General features: G+C 39.3%; 2 protein-coding genes across 2 annotated transcripts in view; both read left to right on the top strand.

The window, feature by feature from the left end:
- Window positions 1-21,671, top strand: part of LOC106096217 (mucin-5AC) — a 165,078-nt gene that overhangs the window by 35,501 nt on the left and 107,906 nt on the right. The gene's annotated exons all lie outside the window — the stretch shown is intronic.
- The window catches only part of LOC106096220 (neprilysin-4), a 2,240-nt gene continuing 189 nt past the window's right edge, over window positions 19,621-21,671 (top strand). Inside the window, exon 1 of the mRNA XM_013263864.2 lies at window positions 19,621-21,671. This exon is cut by the window's right edge and continues 189 nt beyond it. Within this exon, the coding sequence (XP_013119318.2) occupies window positions 19,699-21,671 (1,973 nt within the window). The 5' untranslated portion in view covers window positions 19,621-19,698.

Genomic DNA, 21,671 nt, shown 5'->3' on the forward strand with positions numbered 1-21,671 from the left:
GGTATCACAATGGACTTAAAAGTCTAAGTGAGTCTGTAAAGGTCTGCCACTCTTACCTAAGCTGTATGTCTATGGGTCATTCATCTAGAACTGTTTCCAGTGCCCTTGGTGTGCTTCTCATCGGCCCACCTATGTCACCGCCCACCAAACTACCCAGGCTTAAGTAAGGATTGGTTTCATCACGCTCCTGTAGACTTGTGGATTGGCCACGTTTTCAGGCCCCATTTTGAGCCTACGGCGCGTCTACAAAGTGCCAAAGATCTGTGAACCCTCTCAATGCGTTCCTTGATGTAACACTCCCAATTCAAATTCCTACCCAAGATAACTCCCCTATATTTGACCGTGTCGAATGTCAACTATGTGGTGCTTCAAATTGGCCCACCTTCCTCTTTCTCGAAAACAGTCAGGAAACAGTCTTCTCTGGGTTCATATTCATTCTATCCCACGACATGTAGTGAGAGATAGCCTCATACCCTACTAGTACCTCATTTCCTGTTTGTTTAACCATCCTCACCAGTGGTTGCAGCTCCGACGTATGTGTTGGAGTGTCAAAAGGCAGCTAAAGTGATGCCAGGTATGCCACTTGTTAACTGCCATCCATTTATTTCGGTCGGATGCTACCATCCTTAAAAGCTTTCAAATCTTTGTGATAAAGTGACCTCACAGAAATTGAGCTGTCAATTCATCATTCATCAGTCAATCAATGAGGAAATGATATTTCATATTTTAAACAAAACAAAAAAAAAAAAAACAAGTAAGAGCGTGCTAAGTTCGGCCGGGCCGAATCTTATATTCCCTCCACCATGGATCGCATTTGTCGAGTTCTAAGCGCAGTATCTCTTTTTAGGCAAACAAAGAATATTGAATAAGAACTGTTATGCTATTGAAGCTATATCAAGTTATAGTCCGATTAGGACTATAAATGAATGCTGAACATTGTAGAAGTCATTGTGTAATATTTCAGTTCATTCGGATAAGAATTTCGCCTTGTAGAGGCTCAAGAAGCAAAATCGGGTGATAGGTTTATATGGGAGCTGTATCAAGCTATTGATCGATTCAGACCATATAAGACACATATTTTGAAGGCCATTGGAGAAGCCGTTATACAAAATTTAAGCCAAATCGGATGAGAATTGAGCCCTCTAGAGGCTCAAGAAGTCAAGACCCAAGATCGGTTTATATGACAGCTATATCAGGTTATGTACCGATTTGCACCATGCTTAGTTTAGTTGTTAGAAATGATACCAAAACACCAAGTGTAAAATTTCAGTCAAATCGGACGAGAATTGCGCCCTCTAGAGGCTCAAGAAGTCAAGACCCAAGATCGGTTTATATGGCAGCTATATCAGGTTATGTACCGATTTGCACCATGCTTAGTTTAGTTGTTAGAAATGATACCAAAACACCAAGTGTAAAATTTCAGTCAAATCGGACGAGAATTGCGCCCTCTAGAGGCTCAAGAAGTCAAGACCCAAGATCGGTTTATATGGCAGCTATATCAGGTTATGTACCGATTTGCACCTTGCTTAGTTTAGTTGTTAGAAATGATACCAAAACACCAAGTGTAAAATTTCAGTCAAATCGGACGAGAATTGCGCCCTCTAGAGGCTCAAGACCCAAGATCGGTTTATATGGGAGCTATATCAGGTTATGAACCGATTTGCACCATACTTAGCTCAGTTGTGGGAAGTTATACTTAAACACCAAGTGCAAAATTTCAGTCAAATCGGACGAGAATTGCGACCTCTAGAGGCTCAAGAAGTCAAGACCCCAGATTGGTTTATATGGGAGCTATATCAGGTTATGTACTGATTTGCATCATACTTAGCACAGTTGTTGGAAGTTATACCAAAACACCACATGCAAAATTTCAGTCAAATCGGATGAGAATTGCGCCCTCTAGAGGCTCAAGAAGTCAAGACCCAAGATCGGTTTATATGGCAGCTATATCAGGTTAGGAACCGATTTGAACCATACTTAGTGCAGTCATTGGAACTCATAACAAAACACCTCATGCTAAATTTCAGACAAGTCGGATGAGAATAGCGCCCTCTAGAGTCTCAAGAAGTCAACATCCCAAATCGGTTTATATGGCAGCTATATCAGGTAATGTACCGATTTGCACAATACTTATCGCTGTTGTTGGAAGTTATACCAAAACACCACGATCAAAATTTCAGTCAAATCGGATGAGAATTGCGCCCTCTAGAGGCTCAAGAAGTCAAGACCCAAGATCGGTTTATATGGCAGCTATAGCAAAACATGGACCGATTTGGCCCATTTACAATCCCAACCGTCCTACATTAATTAAAAGTATTTGTGCAAAATTTCAAGCTGCTAGCTTTACTCCTTTACTCTCAGACACATTTTTCGAGGTGTTACAAACCGAATGACGAAATTAGTAAACCCCCATCCTATGATGGAGGGTATAAAAATAGAAAAGTAGTCAAGAAACCAAACATCATGGTAACCATTACAAAATCACGGTCATGAGCTTGAGCATCCAAAGGAAATTGGGAAAATATTAAAACACATGACCACAATAAAGACCAAACTTGAAACCAATGTTGCTAAACCCACCAACAAAATGGTCAAGGACTCTGACCACCAACTTAAGCATAAATCGAAGGTTAAAGTAGGGAGGAGCTGACCTCAACCTGCTCTTGCTGTTGTGCCAACATTCTAAGCAAATATTGTATAACCAAGCATAAGTGGTATATGGTTGTTGCTTCAATGGCTTCTTTTTTGCAAGTAATGCTCTCTCTCATGGCGCACTTTGTGCTGCTGTACCAACTGAGTGGGTGTTTTTGTGCCTTTGTATGTGGTTAAGTGGGTTTGTGTGAGTCTGTATGCCATCATATAAATTATTTTCATAATTTTTTGTAAATGTTTTCAACAGCTTTCCTCTTTTGTTAAATAATAAATGTTTGCTTACAAATCATTTGCCATATAAACTTGAGAATATATATGGTCGAGTGAGTGCATGAAACATAAAACGAGGCAAAAATAAATACAGAACCCAAAAGCTCAAATATAAATCATTTCCATGGACCATTTAAGGAGAAAAAACATTGTAATTACTAAGGTTCATAGCTATGGCCATTGGTCAATGTCAGGTTGGAAATAGTCAAACAAAATTTACTGCCTGAGCAATTAACAAATTGAAGGAAAGCAAATGAATTAAAAGACTTTAAGATTGAAATAGAAATAACATTTCAAATGTATAGAAATTTAAATACGATTACATTTTCTATTAAAAATTAAAGCATTTTTTAAAATGAAGTTTTGACGATGTTTTCTCCAAAAAATAAATCGAATTTTCACTACATTTTTCATGAAAATCTTATAAAGCAGAAATTCTCTATGAAAATTAAAATTTGAAAAAATTTTTATATGAAAAAAATTTCTCAAAGAAAATTGCTCTAAAAATCTTGTTTTGAAGAAATTTTCAATAACACTAAAAGCGTGCTAAGTTCGGCCGGACCGAATCTTATATACCCTCCACCGTTGATCCCATTTGTCGAGTTCTTTCCCGGTGTCTCTTTTTAGACAAACAAAGGATAAAAGAAAAGAAATGCTATACTAATTGAATTGAGTGTTGGAGACCACAGTAGAAGTCTATGTGTGAAATTTCCTCGAAATTGAATAGGAATTGGGCCTTTTAGGGGCTCAAAAAGTAAAATAGGGAGATCGGTTTATAGGGGAGCTGTATCAGGCTGAAGACCAATTCAGACCATATTTGACACGCATGTTGAAGGTCATGGGAGAAGATGTTGCACAAAATTTCACCCAAATCAGATAACAATTGCGCCCTATAGAGGCTCAAGAAGTCAAGATCCCAGATCGGTTTATATGGCAGCTATATCAGGCTATGTACCGATTTGCGCCATATTCAGAACAGTTGTTGGAAATCATAACAAAAGACATTCTCCAAAATTTTAGCCAAATCGGATAAGAATTGCGCCCTGTAGTGGCTCAAGAAGTCAAGATCTAAGATAGGTTTATATGGCAGCTATATCAAAACATGGACCGATTGGAACTATACTTGGCACAGATGTTTAAAGCTATGATGAAACACGTCGTGCAAAATTTCGACCAACTTGTAAGCAAACATTGTGCAAAATTTCAGCCCAATCGCATAGGAATTGCGCCCTCTAGACGCTCAAGAAGTCAAGACCCCTGATAGGTTTATATGACAGCTATATCAGGTTATATACCGATTTCAACCATACACAGCACAGTTGTTGGAAATCATAACAAAACTCGTTCTCCAAAATTTCAGCCAAATCGGATAAGAATTGCGCCCTGTAATGGCTCAAGAAGTCAAGATCCAAGATCGGTTTATATGGCAGCTATATCAAAACATGGACCGATTTGAACTATACTTGGCACGGATGTTTAAAGTCATGACGAAATACGTCGTGCAAAATTTCAGCCAAATCGGATAAGAATTGCGCCCTGTAGTGGCTCAAGAAGTCAAGATCCAAGATCGATTTATATGGCAGCTATATCAAAACATGGACCGATTGGAACTATACTTGGCACGGATGTTTAAAGTCAAGACGAAACATGTTGTGCAAAATTTCATTCCAATCGGATAAGAATTGCACCCTCTAGAGGCTCAAGAAGTCAAGACCCCTGATAGATTTATATGGCAGCTATATCAGGTTATGGACCGATTTCAGCCATACTTAGCACAGTTGTTGAAAATCATAAAAAAACACCTCATGTAAAATTTTGAGCCAAATAGGATAAGACTTGCGCCCGTAGTGGCTCAAGAAGTCAAGATCCAAGATCGGTTTATATGGCAGCTATATCAAAACATGGACCGATATGGTCCAGTTGCAATCCCATCTGACCTACACCTATAAGAAGTATTTGTGCAAAATTTCCAGATGCTAGTTTTACTCCTTCGAAAGTTAGCATACTTTCGACAGACAGACGGACGGACGGACATGGCTAGATCGACATAAAATGTCATGACGATCAAGAATTTATACTTTATGGGGTCTGAGACAAACAGAATGATGAAATAAGTATACCCCATCCTATGGTGGAGGGTATAAAAATCAATTTGTGTTTGTTTGTCGGTTTGTTTGTTGGTTTATTTCTATCTTTGTTTCTGTGTTCCTTATAGACTCTCTAAAACGGCTGAACCGATTTTCTTGAAAAGGTAGATGGTAGAGTTTGGGTCCCCGTTGAAAATAGAGTACTAAATTTTTTGATATCCGAAGGGGAAGCGGACCCTCCCCCATACCATAATTTTCAAAAACGCACCGATTTAAGCGAAATCTTGTATGCCACCTTATGGAACCCCAAAAACACGAAATTGATATAAAATTTTTGGGTCCAATAACCTGGGGGGACGCCCCATCCCAAAACCCACCCGGGCGGACATGTTTACCGATTGGGACAATATGGGTATCAAATGAAAGGTATTTAAGAGTAGAATACGAACTTGATATACAAATTTCGCCCAAAGTGTTCGGGGGGGTCCCCCAGCCCAAAAAACCCCCAACAGGACTCTTTCACTGCTTTGGGAAATATGGGTATCAAATGAAAGGTATTTAAAAGTAGAGTACAAATCTGGCATAAGCATTTATCCCTTGAATTCTGAGGGGTATCCTTATTTAGGGTTGGATCTAGGGGGGCCGCGCCACCTCCAAAACCCGCCAAATGAGAATATAAACCAATAATCTGAATATGTGGCTCTAATGAAAGGTATTTGAGACTAGATCACAAAACTGATATATGAGCGTCCTCTTCACCCCAAAAATACCCCCATACTGTATATATTTACCGATCACAGCAATATAAGGCTTAAATGAAAGGTATTTAAGAGTAGAGTACGAAAATGATATCCACATTGGGCGAAATATCTGGAAGGCCGTACCAGCACCCCAAAATAGGACTTATTTCCTGCCAGTGTCAGTATAGGGCTCACATAAAATAATCGAGTGAAAGACGGCGCAGCGAAGCGGGCCCTGTCCAGCTAGTCTTATATATAAAAATCAATTTGTGTTTGTTTGTCAGTTTGTTTGTTTGTTTCTGTGTTCCTTATAGCCTCAAAAATGGCTGAACCGATTTTCTTGAAATTTTCACAGATGGTGCATAATGTTCCCGTGGTGAAAATAGGGTACTAAATTTTTTGATATCTGAAGGGGGAGCGGACCACCCCCCCCCCCCCCCCTTACCTTAATTTTCAGAAACGCCAGATCTTGGAGATGGGTGGTGTGCTTTAAGCGAAATTTTGTGTTCTCTCATCATCTCTCAATCATAGCAAGATTGCTCGTGACCTTACCGACCTGGTTGTTATTGCCCTTATGGCAATTTTACTGTCGTTACAAGATCTTCACACTCGACGTCCTCGCGTTAGCACCACACCACCTCACGCATTCCATGATCGCCCGGATCTCGGCCTGTCGGACCGTATTATGGTCCTTGGGTTGTCAATGTAGACCCCCAGGCCGACTCTGTCTTCTAGCTTTGATCCATCCGTAAACCTCATCTTCCAAATAGCAAAATTAGGGTTCCCTCAATCCAAAACTGTGCCGCTGGCAGCAGTACCTTGCACTCGACTAAACATACTCGATACTAAAACATTATTCTGCCTTAGGGAAGGATACTTAAACTATCCTGGCACTTAGGGAAGGGTACTAAAACTATTCTGTCCCTTAGGAAAGGGTACTAAAACTATTCTGTCCCTTAGGAAGGGGTACTAAAACTACCCTGTCCCTTAGGAAAGGGTACACAAACTAACATGTCCCTTAGGGAAGAGTACAAAAAAAAGGTAAAACTGCCGCTTCCCATAGGAAAGGGAATTAAAACTACCTCGTCCATTGGAAAAGGGTACTAAAACTACCCATATCCCTCAGTGAAGGATACTAGAACTAACCTATTCCTTAGGGAGTTTTACTAAAATTGCCCTGTGCCTTAGGGTGAGACAAGGGTAGTAAAACTACCCTTCCCTTAGGAAAGGGAATTAAAAGTACCTCGTCCATTAGGAAAGGGGACTAAAACTACCCTGTCCCTTAGGAAAAGGTACTTAAACTACCCTGTCCCTTAGAAAAGGGTACTAAAACTATCCTGCCCTTAGTTAAGAGTACATAAACTAACCTGTCCCTTAGGAAAGGGTACTAAAACTACCCTGTCCCTTAGGAAGGGTACTTAAATTACCCCGTCCCTTAGAAAAGGGTACTAAAACTATCCTGCCCTTAGTGAAGAGTACAAAAAAAAAGGTAAAACTACCGCTTCCCATAGGGAAGGGAATTAAAACTACCTCGTCCATTGGAAAAGGGTACTAAAATTACCTGTCCCTTAGGAAAGGGTACTAAAACTACAGTGTCCCTTAGGTAAGGATACTAAAACTACCCTGTCCCTAAGGAAAGGGTACTAAAACTATCCTGTCCCAAAGGGAGGGGTTCTTAAACTACCCTGTCCCTTAGGGAAGGGTGTAAAAACTACCCCGTTCCTTAGGGAATGGTACTAAATATAGGGAAGAATACTACAACTACGCTGCCTGTCACCTAAGTGTACTAAAACTATCCTGTCTCTTGGGGAAGTATATTTAAACTACCCTGCCTGTTAAGGAAGTGTACTAAAACTACCCTGTCTGTTAGGGAGGCATACTTAAACTACCTTGCCTGTTAGGGAAGTGCACTAAAACTACCCTGTTGCTCAGGGATGGGTACTAAAACTATTCTGTTCCCCAGGGATAGGTCCTTAATCTACCCTGTCCCTTAGGAAAGGGTCCTAAATCTCCCCTGTCCCTATGTGAAGGGTACTGAAACTAACCTGTCCCTTGGGGAAGGGTACTCAAATTACCCTATTCCTCAGCGAATTGTAATAAAACTACACTGACCCTTAGGGAAGGGTACTAACACTACCTTGTTTCTTAGGAAATAGTACTAAAACTACACTGTCTGATAGGGAAGTGTACTGTCCCTCAAGGAAAGGTATTAAAACTACCCTCTCCCTTTGTAAAGGGTTTTTAAACTGCCCTTTCCCTTAGAAAATGGAACTTAAGTCACCCTTTCCTTTTGAAAACGGAACTAAAACTTCCATTTACCCCATAAAATAGTATTAAAACTACCATTTCTCTTAGAAAGGGGAACTAAAACTACCATTTTCCTTAGAATAGGGAACTAGAACTAACCTTTCCTTGGAAATTGGAACTTACCATTTCCCATAGAAAATTGTCATAAAAATAGACTTTTCTTTAAAAAAAGGGTACAAAATTTACCCTTTCCCCTAGGAAATGGTCATAAAACTACCCTTTTCTTAAAAAAATGGGTACTAAAACTACCCTTTCCCCAAGGAACTGGTCGTAAAACTACCCTTTGCCTTAGGAATTGGCCATAGAGTTACCCTTTTCTTTAGGAATTGGTCATGGAACTTCACTTTGCCTTAGGAATTGGTTATAAATCTAGTCTTTCTCTTAGGAACTGGTCATAAAACTACACTTTCCTAAAAAATGGTTATGAAATTTGCCCTTCTCTAGGAAAGGGTAAAAAATATTAAAAATTGGTGAAATGTTTTCAAAAATGAATCAGATTTTGACCAATTTTTTATTAAAATAATAAAATTGACAAACTTTCTATGAAAAATAAATTTGTTTGAAATATTTTATGATTATAACAAAATTTTCTAATAAAATCAAATTTCAACAAAAATGTTTATGAAGATCATATTTCAAGAAACATTTTCAGAAAAACTAACGTAAGCAAATTCTTAAAAAAAAAATAAAATTTTTAATGAGCCTTTTTTTCTAATTTTTTCTTTGAAAACTTAATTTTAGCAAAACTAATGACAAAAATTTTTATTTTCAAAACATTTTCTATGAAGATCAAATTTGGAAAGAAATCTATTAAATACGATTTCAAAACAATTTTCGCTGTAAATTTTATTTTGAAAAATATTTCTGCAAAATTAAATTTTTTCATGAAAATCTATCTAAATTCAGCTAAAATTTCCAACTAAAGAAGCGCAAAAGAATGAATAAACCAAATTTCTATAAAAATTTCATAAACAGCCTGAGTTTCGATTGTTGGTACATTTTCAGGTCCTGGCGATTTAAATGAACCGAAACTTTTCATCGCCCAAGCAATTCTTGACTGAGACACCAATTCCTCACAAATCCCTCACAAGTGCAGTGATAACCTCATCGACGCCATGTTGTTCGTTGGAGAGTTTCCTAGACGATAGCTTTTAGTTTTTTCTCACTAGGCATTGTCCATTCGTTATCTAACCTCTTAATTAATGTGGAGCCTAGAGGGCTCGGTGCAGCAGTATTCCATCCATTATTTTTTTACTAAGCCTTTTTCAGCTCACCCTTTTGAATTCCTCAACTCAGTCAAGCCCTGAATCAAACTCATTAACACAATCCTTAGATGTATGTCCATGGTGGCATGGGGCGAATTAATATCTGCACCCTCTTTTCAAACTAACCTAACCATCCATCCTTGAGGATTTTATGATTTTTTCTTCCAAATACTTCTCTACATTGAATTTTTAAAAGATTTAAGTGGCACGTGTAGCCAACTTTTTACCTTTATCCCATTTATTTGCCTACCAAATAGAATTTCCATTTATGAATTTTAGAAAATGTTTACCCAACACAGTCCCACCCACCTTTGCTACTGTCCATTGAGTGTGCTGCGAAATTTATATTCCATTAGTTATGATGAATAGCATTCCATTAGAGGCCATAATCTAAACATTTTTCAACTCCGAGCAAATAGTTTGTTCAAGGACACATCAATAAATGGATATTTCCTTTCCAATTCTCTATCTCTCTATCTCTCACCCTCTTAACTACACAACTGCATGGCCATTTGCGTTTAAGACAGATGGCCGAAAGTAAAGCTCAAACATTCCGCCATTAAATGGCGTTAAGCAAATTCCTGCAAATCACTTTTGACGCGGTCTGAGTGCCAAGAAAAAAAGAAAAAATTCACAATCCAGTAACTTTTTTTTTTTCAAATTGAAAGCCACAAGCAAGGACTAGCTGAGATACAAACTCAACTTGGAGGCTTGTAGTGTAGGAAATAGTATAGGCAACAGCAGCAGTCAAGCAGCATTCTTAAGTGAGAAAAAAATAAAACGAAAATGAGCACCAAGTATTTGCATATTTATACTAATCTTAAAATATGTTCATTTCTATGGGTTCTACGCGTCATGCTCTACATTTCCTGTGTGCTACAACACACACACACATAGCCACCCTATAACCACCCACCACACTCTCATGAGATAAGACACTTTCGAACTTTTTTGTTTTGCTTCTGAAATTCTGAAAGCATATGGCAAAGCACATTTTGTTTATTTCTTTACTTTGAATGGCAGAAAGAGAGAGGAGAGTGGAGTTTAGTTTCTCAGCTTCGATGTTTTATTTGTTTGCATGGGGTGTGGGAGCATGTACAGCAAGCCTCTTTCTTGTCCCGAGAGCATAGCATAATAGTTGATTTGAATTTATATACAACACACGCATGCATGTACGTGTGCATTGCACACATATATACATGGATACTTGTATTTGCGAGTGTTGTGTCTTGCCTTTGTTCTGTAGGGCTGTAGGTTTTTAATATAAATGGAGAAATTATTTAAATTTTTTTTCTTCCTGCTTTCTAAAGGAATTTATGTACTTATTTGAAGTAACAAAAATTAATGCTTAGCACTCGTGAATTTATGCAGATGCTGACAACAGCGGTAAGGTAAAAAACAAAAGGGGTTAACTAGCAAAATTTTTATGCTAAGTAAAATAAGGAGTGTATGATAAGCCTTAGGGTAATTTTAATTAATTCTTATATTTTAAGGCATTATAGTTTATATTTTGCTATATTACAGTTTATATTAGCGTATTTATATTTTTTTTTTTTTTTTTTGTTTCAGGTAAGTGCAGTAGTAAATTAAAATTTGCCCTGTGCCCTAGGAAACACTAGCACTAGGAAAAATTATGTCATAAAGGTAATGTGTAATGAAAATCCAGTAAGGAGGGGCAAAAGTCGGGCGGTGCCAAATATATAATACCCTACACCTACACTATCAGTACAATAGCTGGAAGCTATATCCAATTCTGATGGAACTCGTCAGATGTTTTTAGATAGGTTATTAAACAATCCCAATCAAATTTCGAGCAAATATGTTAAAACTGTTACAACTACGGTTGAGAAATGACAACTTTATTGCAAATTACAACAAGTCGATTACTGGCTTAGATGTATGTCCCTGGTGGCATGGGGCGTAGTAATATCTGCACCCTCTTTTCAATCTAACCATTACAAATTACCCAAAATCTGACACACATATATATGGAAGCTATATCGAAATCTGAACCAATTTAGACCAAACTTCTCAGATTTTGTGGTAGTCGTCGGGGAAAGCGTTGTGCAAAACTTTGGCAAGACTGGTCAATAAATGAGCTTGCAGTGGCTCTAGAAGTGAAAATCGAGCAATATACACATATATCAAAATCTGAACCGATTTCTATGAAATTCACCAGTAATGTCGAGAGTCATAAGAAAATCCTTCCTGCCAAATTTCGAGCAAATCCGTTATCAAATGAGCAATTCAATGCAATATTTGTCAAAATCGGATCAACATATATATGGGAGCTATATCTAAATCTGAACCGATTTCGAGCAAACTTCTCAGATATTGAGGTAGTTGCCGAGAAAAGCTTTGAAGAAAGTTTTTTTTTCAAGATTGGTCAATAAATGAACGTGCAATGGCTCTAGAAGTGAAAATCTAGCGATATACATATATGGCAGCTATATCTAAATCTAAACCGATTTCTATGAAGTTCACCAGTAATATCGGAAGTCTTGAGAAAATCCCTCCTGCCAAATTACGAGAGAATCGGTTAAAAAATGAGCACTTTCGTGCAATATTTCTCAAAATCGGACGAACATATATATGGGAGCTATATATAAATCTGAACCGATTTCGAGCAAACTTCTCAGATATTGTGGTAGTCGTCGGGGGAGGCGTTGTACAAAATTTTGGCAAGATTGGTTAATAAATGCGCTTGCTGTGACTCTAGAAGTGAAAATCGGGCAAAATGTATGTAAGAGAGCCATATCTAAATCTGAACCGATTCCCATGAAATTCACCAATAATGTCGGGAGTTAAAAGAAAATCCGTCCTGCCAAAATTCGTGAGAATCGGTTAACAAGTGACCATTTTATTGCATTATTACTGCAAATAGGACCAACATATATAAGGGAGATATATCCAAATCTGGACCGATTTTTTCCAATTTCAAAAGACTTCCTCTATAGGCCGAAAAACATGCCTGTACCAAATTTTCAGACGATCGGACGAAAATTGCGACCTGTACTTTGTACAGAATTTAACATGGACAGACAGAGAGACGGACGTAGCTAAATCGAATCAGAAATGATTCTGAGCGGATCGGTATGCTTATCAAAAGGGTCTATCGCTCTGCCTTCCCCAAACAAATGCACTAAGTTACAATACCCTGTACTACAGTGGTGGTGTAGGGTAAAACAAGTAAGAGCGTGCTAAGTTCGGCCGGGCCGAATCTTATATGCCCTCGATTATAGATCGCATATCTCGAGTTCTTTTCCCGATATCTCTTTTTAGGCAATCAAAGGATAAAAGAAGAGAATTGCTATAATATTGCAGCTATATCATGTTATAGTCCGATTCGGACCATAATTGAATTGAATGTAGGCCATTGCGTAAAATTTCAGCCAATTCGAGTAAGAATTGCGCCCTTTAGGGGCTTCAGAAACAAAATAGAGAGATCGGTTTATATGGGAGCTGTACCAGGCTATACACCGATTCGGACCATATTTGATAGGTATGTTGAAGGTCATAAGAGAAGCCGTTGTACAAAATTTCAGCCAAATCGGATAATAATTACGCCCTCTGGAGGCTAAAAAAGTCAAGATCCCAGATCGGTTTAAATGGCAACTATATCAGGTAATGGATCGATTTGAACCATGTTTGGCACAATTATTAGAAGTCATAACATAACACGTCATGCGAAATTTCTGCCAAATCGGATAAGAATTGCGCCCTCTGGAGGATAAAGAAGTCAAGATCCAAGATCGGTTTGTATGCCAGCTATATCATGTTAAAGACCGATTTAGACCATACTTAGCACAGTTGTTGGAAGCTATATCATAACACGTTGTGCAAAATTTCATCCAAATCGGATAGGAATTGCGGCCTCTAGAGGCTTAAGAGTTCAAGACCAGTGATAGGTATATATGACAGCTATATAAGTTTACGGACCGATTTCAACCATACTCAGCACAGTTATTGGAAATCATAATAAAACACCTCACGCAATGTTTCAGCCAAATCGGATAAAAATTGTGCCCTCTTTTAGGTCAAGAAGTCAAGATCCAAGATCGGTTTATATGGCAGCAATATCAAAATATGGACCGATATAGCCCATTTGCAATCCCAAGCGACCTACACTAATAAGAAGTATTTGTGCAATATTTTAAGCGGCTAGCCTTACTCCTTCGAAAGTTAGCAAAACAGCACAGCACAGTTGTTGAAAGATTTGCCTCCTCTAGAGGCCAAAGAAGCTTAAACCCAAGATCAGTTTATATGGCAGCTATATAAAATCATGGACCGACTTGGCCCATTTACAATCCCAACCGACCTACACAAAATTTCAAGCGTCTAGCTTTACTCCTTCGAAAGTTAGCGTTCTTTCGACAGACAGATGGACGGACGGACATGGCTAGATCGACTTAAAATGTCATGACGATCAAGAATATGTATACTTTATGGGGTCTTAGACGCATATTTCGAGGTGTTAGAAACGGAATGACGAATTTAGTATACCTCCCCATCCTATGATGGAGGGTATAAAAAACTTCCCTCAGAAAGTCGAACAGAATCCGGAACGAATTAAAAAAGATTTTGTTGGAAGAGTTTAGAATTGTCTGACATCAGACATTTGGTTCGCTGGGACAATTCAAAATCGGAAAATGTGGCAAAAGTCTTGTATTGCATTGCATTTTACCGTTAGTCTCACCTTAAACTAACTAAAGCAACGAATACATAGCGAATGGTATGAATATTCTCACTGCCAATGGATGGTCGTACAATCTATTCATGTGAATATGTTATTAAATATTTTATTTAATTTGTTTGAGTGAAAAGTTATCTCTCGTTCATAATCTTTTCAAATAAAAATGTTTTTTTATTTGAAGAGATTTAAGATTTGTATATTTTCCTACTCATTTTCTTCATACCACTCTAAAATGGCAACGAATATTTAGCGAATGGTGTGAATGGTTTCTTATATTTAGTGTGACACCTTTCATTTCGTTCATACTACTCATTTTCTTCATGCAACTCTAAAATGGCAACGAATACTTAGCGAAGGTATGAATGGTTTGGTATTATTAGTGTGGCACCTTTCATTTCGTTGCTTGACATATAAATGCAAGAAGAAGCTATCATCAAAATCAATGGATGGATTTAAAGTAACATAGAAGTTGTTGTTTTAAACAAATACAAGTCAAAAGCAGTGAACTTATGAATGACTAAAAAAGTGCTGCATTGCATTTCACCGTTATTCTCACCTTAATAGCGAATGGTACGAATATTCTCACTGACTATGGATGGCCGTACAATCTATTCATGTGAATATGTTATTGAATTTCGTTTGAGTGAAAAGTTATCTCTCGTTCATAATCTTTTCAAATAAAAAGGTTTTTTTTTATTTGAAAAGTTTCAAGATTTGGATTAAACGTCATACTTTCCTACTCATTTTCTTCATACCACTCTAAAATGGCAACGAATACTTAGCGAATGGTGCGAATGGTTTCTTATATTTAGTGTGACACCTTTCATTTCGTTCATACTACTCATTTTCTTCATGCTACTCTAAAATGGCAACGAATACTTAGCGAATGGTATGAATGATTTCGTATTATTAGTGTGGCACCTTTCATTTCGTTGCTTGACATGTAAATGCAAGAAGAAGCTATCATCAAAATCAATGGATGGATTTAAAGTAACATAGAAGTTGTTGTTTTAAACAAATACAAGTCAAAAGCAGTGAACTCATGAATGACTAAAAAAGTGCTGCATTGCATTTCACCGTTATTCTCACCTTAATAGCGAATGGTACGAATATTCTCACTGCCTATGGATGGTCGTACAATCTATTCATGTGAATATGTTATTGCATTTTGTTTGAGTGAAAAGTTATCTCTCGTTCATAATCTTTTCAAAAAAAAATGTTTTTTTTTTTTTTTAAGTTCCAAGATTTGGATTAAACGTCATACTTTCCTACTCATTTTCTTCATACCACTCTAAAATGGCAACGAATACTTAGCGAATGGTGTGAATGGTTTCTTATATTTAGTGTGACACCTTTCATTTCGTTCATACTACTCATTTTCTTCATGCTACTCTAAAATGGCAACGAATACTTAGCGAATGGTATGAATGGTTCTGTTTTATTAGTGTGGCACCTTTCATTTCGTTGCTTGACATGTAAGTGCAAGAAGAAGCTATCATCAAAAACAATGTATGGATTTAAAGTAACATAGAAGTTGTTATTTTAAACAAATGCAAGTCAAAAGTAGTGATCTTATGAATGTCTAAAAAAGTGAATGGTTTCATTCCCCTCTGTGATGTGTACAAACGTTTCTAGACGAAATAATCTCAATGTTGGATGGAGTGCTAAAGAAATGTCGGGGGCTCGTAGATGTTGCTCAATATACAGAAGAGCCATAAATGGGTATTATTTACCTAGATGGTCCATTGGCTCTGCGAGGGTGTGATCAGGCCGATTCTGGCATTCACGCTTCAGTTGTATGATGAACTGCGTTGAAGAGGAAGGAAACGATGAGAATCTTAAAATAGTCCAACGGACATCTTGTCTTGGCATAAGTGGAACTATGAGGACCACATCGGCTAGGGAGCTGAAGACTAATTTGGATGTCAGGCATAAACAGAAACCATCTGCGGTGAGGAGATTTTGGCGGAAGGGGGTATACATTTAGGAAGCGAGTCGGTTGCAACATCCCCCGATAATCGAGGTTACGGCAGGGAAATGGTATGTCATAGCAGAAGTTTTGAATTCTATCCCAGAGACGATAACACGTCGCCAGCATTAGTGAGGGCATAACCATCGTTAAAAAATTTTCTGAATTAAACCCAAGTGTATATTGAACCCAGGCGTTAGGCGTCATAGTGGAACATGCTAACCTCTGCGTCACGGTAGCCACGGGTGAAGGTAATGTTATGAAAACTAAGTAAAAGCGTGCCGAACAAGTAAAACCGGTCCGAATCTTGGGAACCTACCCCCATGGATTCTGCTAAAAATTTATACAAAATAAATTCAGTTGAAGGGCATTATTTTATTCTACCTACCAAACTTCTGTCAAACCAGCAAAACTAAAAGCTTGTAGCAACCGAACAAGGATGATCGAGAGAACGGTTTACGTGGGGGCTATATTATGTTATGATTTGGACAGTTGTTGGAGGTCGTAATAGAACACCGCATACAAAAATTCAGCCAAATCGGGCAAGAATTGCGGCTTGTAAGGACTTAAGATGTGAAATCGGGAGATCGGTTTATATGGGAGCTACATCAGGTTATAGACCGATTTGGACCGTACTTAATACAGTTGTTGGAAGTCATCACAAAACACCACATGCAAAATTTCACCCAAATCGGACACAAAATGCGGCTTGTAAGGGCTCAAGAAGTCAAACTGGGAGATCGGTTTATATGGGAGCTATATCAGGTTATAGATCGATTTGTCCCGTACTTGCCAGAGTTGTTGAAAGTCATAACAAAACACTACAAGCAAAATTTCAGTCAAATCAGACAAAGATTGCGGCTTGTAAGGGCTCAAGAAGTCAAAACGGGAGATCGGTATATATGGGAGTTATATCAGGTTATAGACCGATTTAGACCGAACTTGGCACAGTTGTTGGAAGTCATCACAAAACACCACATGCAAAATTTCTGTCAAATCAGATGAAAATTAGGGCTTCCAGGGGCTCAAGAAGTCAAATCGGGAGATCGGTTTATATGGAAGCTAAAACAGGTTATAGACCGATTTGAATCGTACTTGGCACAGATGTTGGAAGTTATAGCAGAATATCACATGCAAAATTTCAGCCAAATCGAACAAAAATTGCGGCTTGTAAGGGGTCAAATCGGGAGATCGGTTTATATCGGAGCTATATCAGGTTACAAACCGATTTGGACCCTACTTGCCACAGTTGTTGGAAGTCATCACAAAATTCCACATGGAAAATTTCAGCCAAATCGAACAAAATTTGCGGCATCCTGGGTCTTAAGAAGTCAAATCGGAAGATCGGTTTATATGGGAGCTGTATCTAAATCTGAACCGATATAGCCCATTTGCAATTCCCAATGACCTACACCAATATTAAGTATCTGTGCAAAATTTCAAGCATCTAGCTTTACGCTATCGTGATTTCGATAGCTGACGGACGGGCGGACATGGCGAAATCGATCACAACGTCGAGACCCCTTATGGGATCTTAGACGAATATTTCGAGGTCTAACTACAACAGATTAGTAAACCTCCATCCGATGGTGAAGGGTATAAAAATGTTTCCCACGTTCTCGCAAATTTCATTTCTACTTTGTATACCCTACAACATAGGATGGGGGTGTACTAACATACCGGTGCCATACCGTTTGTAACACAACGGAATATTGGTCTAAGACCCCATATACTATATATAGTTTTGATCGCTATGACTTTTTAAATCGGTCTAGCCATGTCCGTCCGTCTGTCTGTCCGTCTGTCTGCCCGTCTGTCTGTCCGTCTGTCTGTCCGTCTGTCTGTCCGTCTGTCTGTCTGTCCGTCTGCCCGTCTGTCTGTCCGTCTGTCTGTCTGTCTGTCCGTCTGTCTGTCCGTCTGTCTGTCCATCTGTCTGTCCATCTGTCTGTCCGTCTGTCTATCCGTCTGTCTGTCCGTCTGTCTGTCCGTCTGTCTGTCCGTCAGTCTGTCCGTCTGTCTGTCCGTCTGTCTGTCCGTCTGTCTGCCCGTCTGTCTGTCCGTCTGTCTGTCTGTCTGTCCGTCTGTCTGTCCGTCTGTTTGTCCATCTGTCTGTCCATCTGTCTGTCCGTCTGTCTATCCGTCCGTCTGTCCGTTCGTCTGTCTGTCAAAAACACTCTAACTTTTCGAAAGGGTAAAGCTAGCCGCTTGAAATTTTGCACAAATATTTCCTATTAGTACAGGTAGGTTGGACTTGTAAATGGGCCATATCGGTCCAGGTTTTGATATAAACCGAACTCGGATCTTGAATTCTTTAGCCTCTAGAGTGCGCAATTATTATTCAATTTGGCAAACATTTTGAATGACGTTTTTCATTATGACTTCTAACAACTGTGCTAAGTATGGTTCAAATCGGTCAATAACCTGATAAAGCTGTCATATATACCGATCTGGGGTCTTGACTTCTTGAGCCTCTAGAGGGCGCAATTCATATCCCATTTGGCTAAAATTGAGTGACTTGTTTCATGGTCACTTCTAACAACTGTGCTAAGTATGGTTCAAATCGGTCTATAACCTGATATAGCTTCGATTAAACCGATCTTGAATCTTGACTTCTTGAGCCATTAGAGGACGAAATTCTTATCCGATTTGTCTGAAATTTTGCATGGCGTGTTTCATTATGACTTCCAACAACTGTGCCTAATCTAGTTCAAATCAGTCTATAACCTGATATAGCTGCCATATAAACCGATCTGGAATCTTGACCTCTTGAGCCTCTAGAGGGCGCAATTATTATCCGATTTGGCCTGAATCGGTCTTTATCCTGTTAAAGTTCATCTATAAACCCATATCCCTATTTCACTTCTTGAGTCCTTAATGGGCGCAATTCTTATTCGATTTGGTTGAAATTTTACATAATGACTTCTACTATGGGGAGAAGCTGAACGCCTGGGTTCGAATCCTGGCGAGACCATCAGAAAAAATTTTCAGCGGTGGTTTTCCCCTCCTAATGCTGGCAACATTTGTGGGGCACTATGCCATGTAAAACTTCTCTCGCACTGCGGCACGCCGTTCGGACTCGGCTATAAAAAGGAGGCCACTTATCGTTGAGATTAAAAACTTGAATCGGACTGCACTCATTGATATGTGAGCAGTTTGCCCCTGTGTCTTAGTGGAATGTTCATGGGCAAAATTTGCATTTGCAATTTGACTTCTAAGGTCTCCAACATTCCATTGCTATTAGCAAAGCTATTTTTTGTTTGCCTATGAAGTGATACCGGGCAAAGAACTTGACAAATGCGATTCATAGTGGAGGGTTTATAAGATTCGGCCCGACCGAACTTAGCATTACTTGTTCGCTGCTAATCAAACACTGGGCAACTCTATAACTGTGTTATCGTCTAGCCTTTCTTTTCTTTGTAATCTCACTTCATTCATACGTAGTCGCGAATGCTGAAACCCAAACTGGTATTGAGAATTTAAGAGAGAGTGAAAAGTCATTCACAGTCTCAAGAGAATGAGAGACCATAACACAAATCATTGCTAAAATTTGCTCAATGAAAAACGAATGGTGATAAGAAACTCATTGCACGTTGAGCGTAAGCGATAAGAATTTACTCTTCCGCCTCTATACGAGGCAAAGCATGCCCGCTTGTTGGTGGGCCCCAAGCCAGTTTAGAAACAAAAAATCAGTGTTGCGGTTATAAATCCATGGAATATGCGTTTAAAGAACATAAACTACAGCGCTAATGTTTTGAGCGCCATAGTGGTAATCTTTCAAGTGTTGCTCCCCACTGCTTGGACTTTGCCTACAAATGCCGAATTTGAGTCTCCCTATGGTGAGGAGATGCTAAAGCGTAGCAAGGCTGCTGAAATCAAATCGTTTATGGACATCAGCCATGATCCCTGTCATGATTTCTATAATTTCGCTTGTGGCAAATGGCCTCGCATCAATGCCGCACAACTCTTTGGTGACTACTCTACGGATAGATTTCATGAATTGTCCAAGGGCTTGAAGCGAAAAATCCATAAACTGCTAACGGATAAGAAAAATGGTAGCGAAATTGAGGATAAGCTAAAGGACTTCTATGTGTCGTGTTTGAAGGCTCATTACAATGAGACACATTATTTGGAAGCTTTACGTGCGGCCTACCGTCAGTTTGGAGAATTTTCCTATTTTAAACAGAAGGAAGGGGGGAATGCCACCACCACCACAGCAACACCTTTGGCATTTGAGTGGCCAAAAGTTGTAGCCCAGATTCTAAAGGTCTATGGCAAATCCATGATACTCTCTGTTGATGTGTTGGAGGATTTCAAGAATACCAATCGCACCATGGTGTATTTGGGTACACCCACCTTCGATTTGACCCAAATGGCGGTTAACATAATGCATCGCCTGCAGGAGGTGAAGATCTATGCAAATCTTAACAAATATCTGGGTATCCCCCTGGAGTCAGCCAAGAAAATTTCAAAAGATTTGATGGCTTTCGAAAAGTCCCTCTCCGAGGGAGCCACCGATATGCGTGAGGGCAAGACCATGAACGAGCTGCTGACCTTGAGCAGTGTAAACGATCTTAAAGAGGAATACCGCGAACTCTTCAATGTCAGAGAATTTCTTGAGGAGGCCTTGAACACCACCCAATTGCCTGAGCAAATCTATGTCTATGACAAATCCTATTTTGATAATCTGTTGCAAGTCTTACCCGCCACCCCAGCTCATGTGGTAGAGGATTATGTGTTGTGGCTATTCGTAGACGAATACTTTTTGAATGGCAAAGAGGAACAGCCCCAGAAATGGTGCACCGACAAATCCAAGAAATATTTTGGCCGTTTCATAGATCATGCCATCTATCAGCAATATCGCTCTCTCGACTATGAGAAGGAGGTCTACGATTTGTGGCAAGAGATTAAGGCTGTGTTTCGTGACTATCTCAGTGGGGATCGTTACCACTGGATATCCAATGCCACCAGGGAGCATGCCCTGAAAAAATTAGAGAACATGAATTTGACCATTAACTCGTATGAGAATGAAAATTTCGATTCGTATTTTAAGCAACTGAAAATCGATGCCTCCAGCTATGTGGCCAATATACAGGCGGTGCTGCGGCGCAATGAGGCTTTAAGAGTCAATAAATTGGAAAAACATCCCCATGGCATTGAGGATGATCAGGTGCTCTCCTTCACCCCCGCCTATAATACCTTCAGCAATTCCATTAAAATTCCTGTGGCCGTGCTGCAGCCCTATCGTGTGTGGCATCCCTTATATCCTCGAGCCATCAAATATGCCACCTTGGGTTTTCTGCTAGCCCATGAAATGATTCATGGCTTCGATGATGAGGGCCGCAATTATGATGCCCACGGCAATACCCACAATTGGTGGGATGAAAAGTCAACCTATGAGTTCGAATCCCGCAGGCGTTGCTTCCAAGCCCAATATCATAATTACACCTATGCTGGCAATCTACTGCCCGATAGCATTTCGCAGACGGAAAACATAGCCGACAATGCTGCTGTGAAAATTGCCTATGCTGCCTATTTGCGTTGGCTGGAGCAGGAGAAGCAGAAAAACTACGACATTGAAAAGTCTGAAAGCTTTGCCACTTTGGATTACAACAACCGGGAGCTGTTCTTCCTGAGCTACGCTCAACTTTGGTGTGAGGATGTGCAGACACTGTTCAAAAGTTTATTGGC

Source organism: Stomoxys calcitrans, chromosome 2, assembly GCF_963082655.1.
Source record: "Stomoxys calcitrans chromosome 2, idStoCalc2.1, whole genome shotgun sequence".
Classification (NCBI taxonomy): domain Eukaryota; kingdom Metazoa; phylum Arthropoda; class Insecta; order Diptera; family Muscidae; genus Stomoxys; species Stomoxys calcitrans.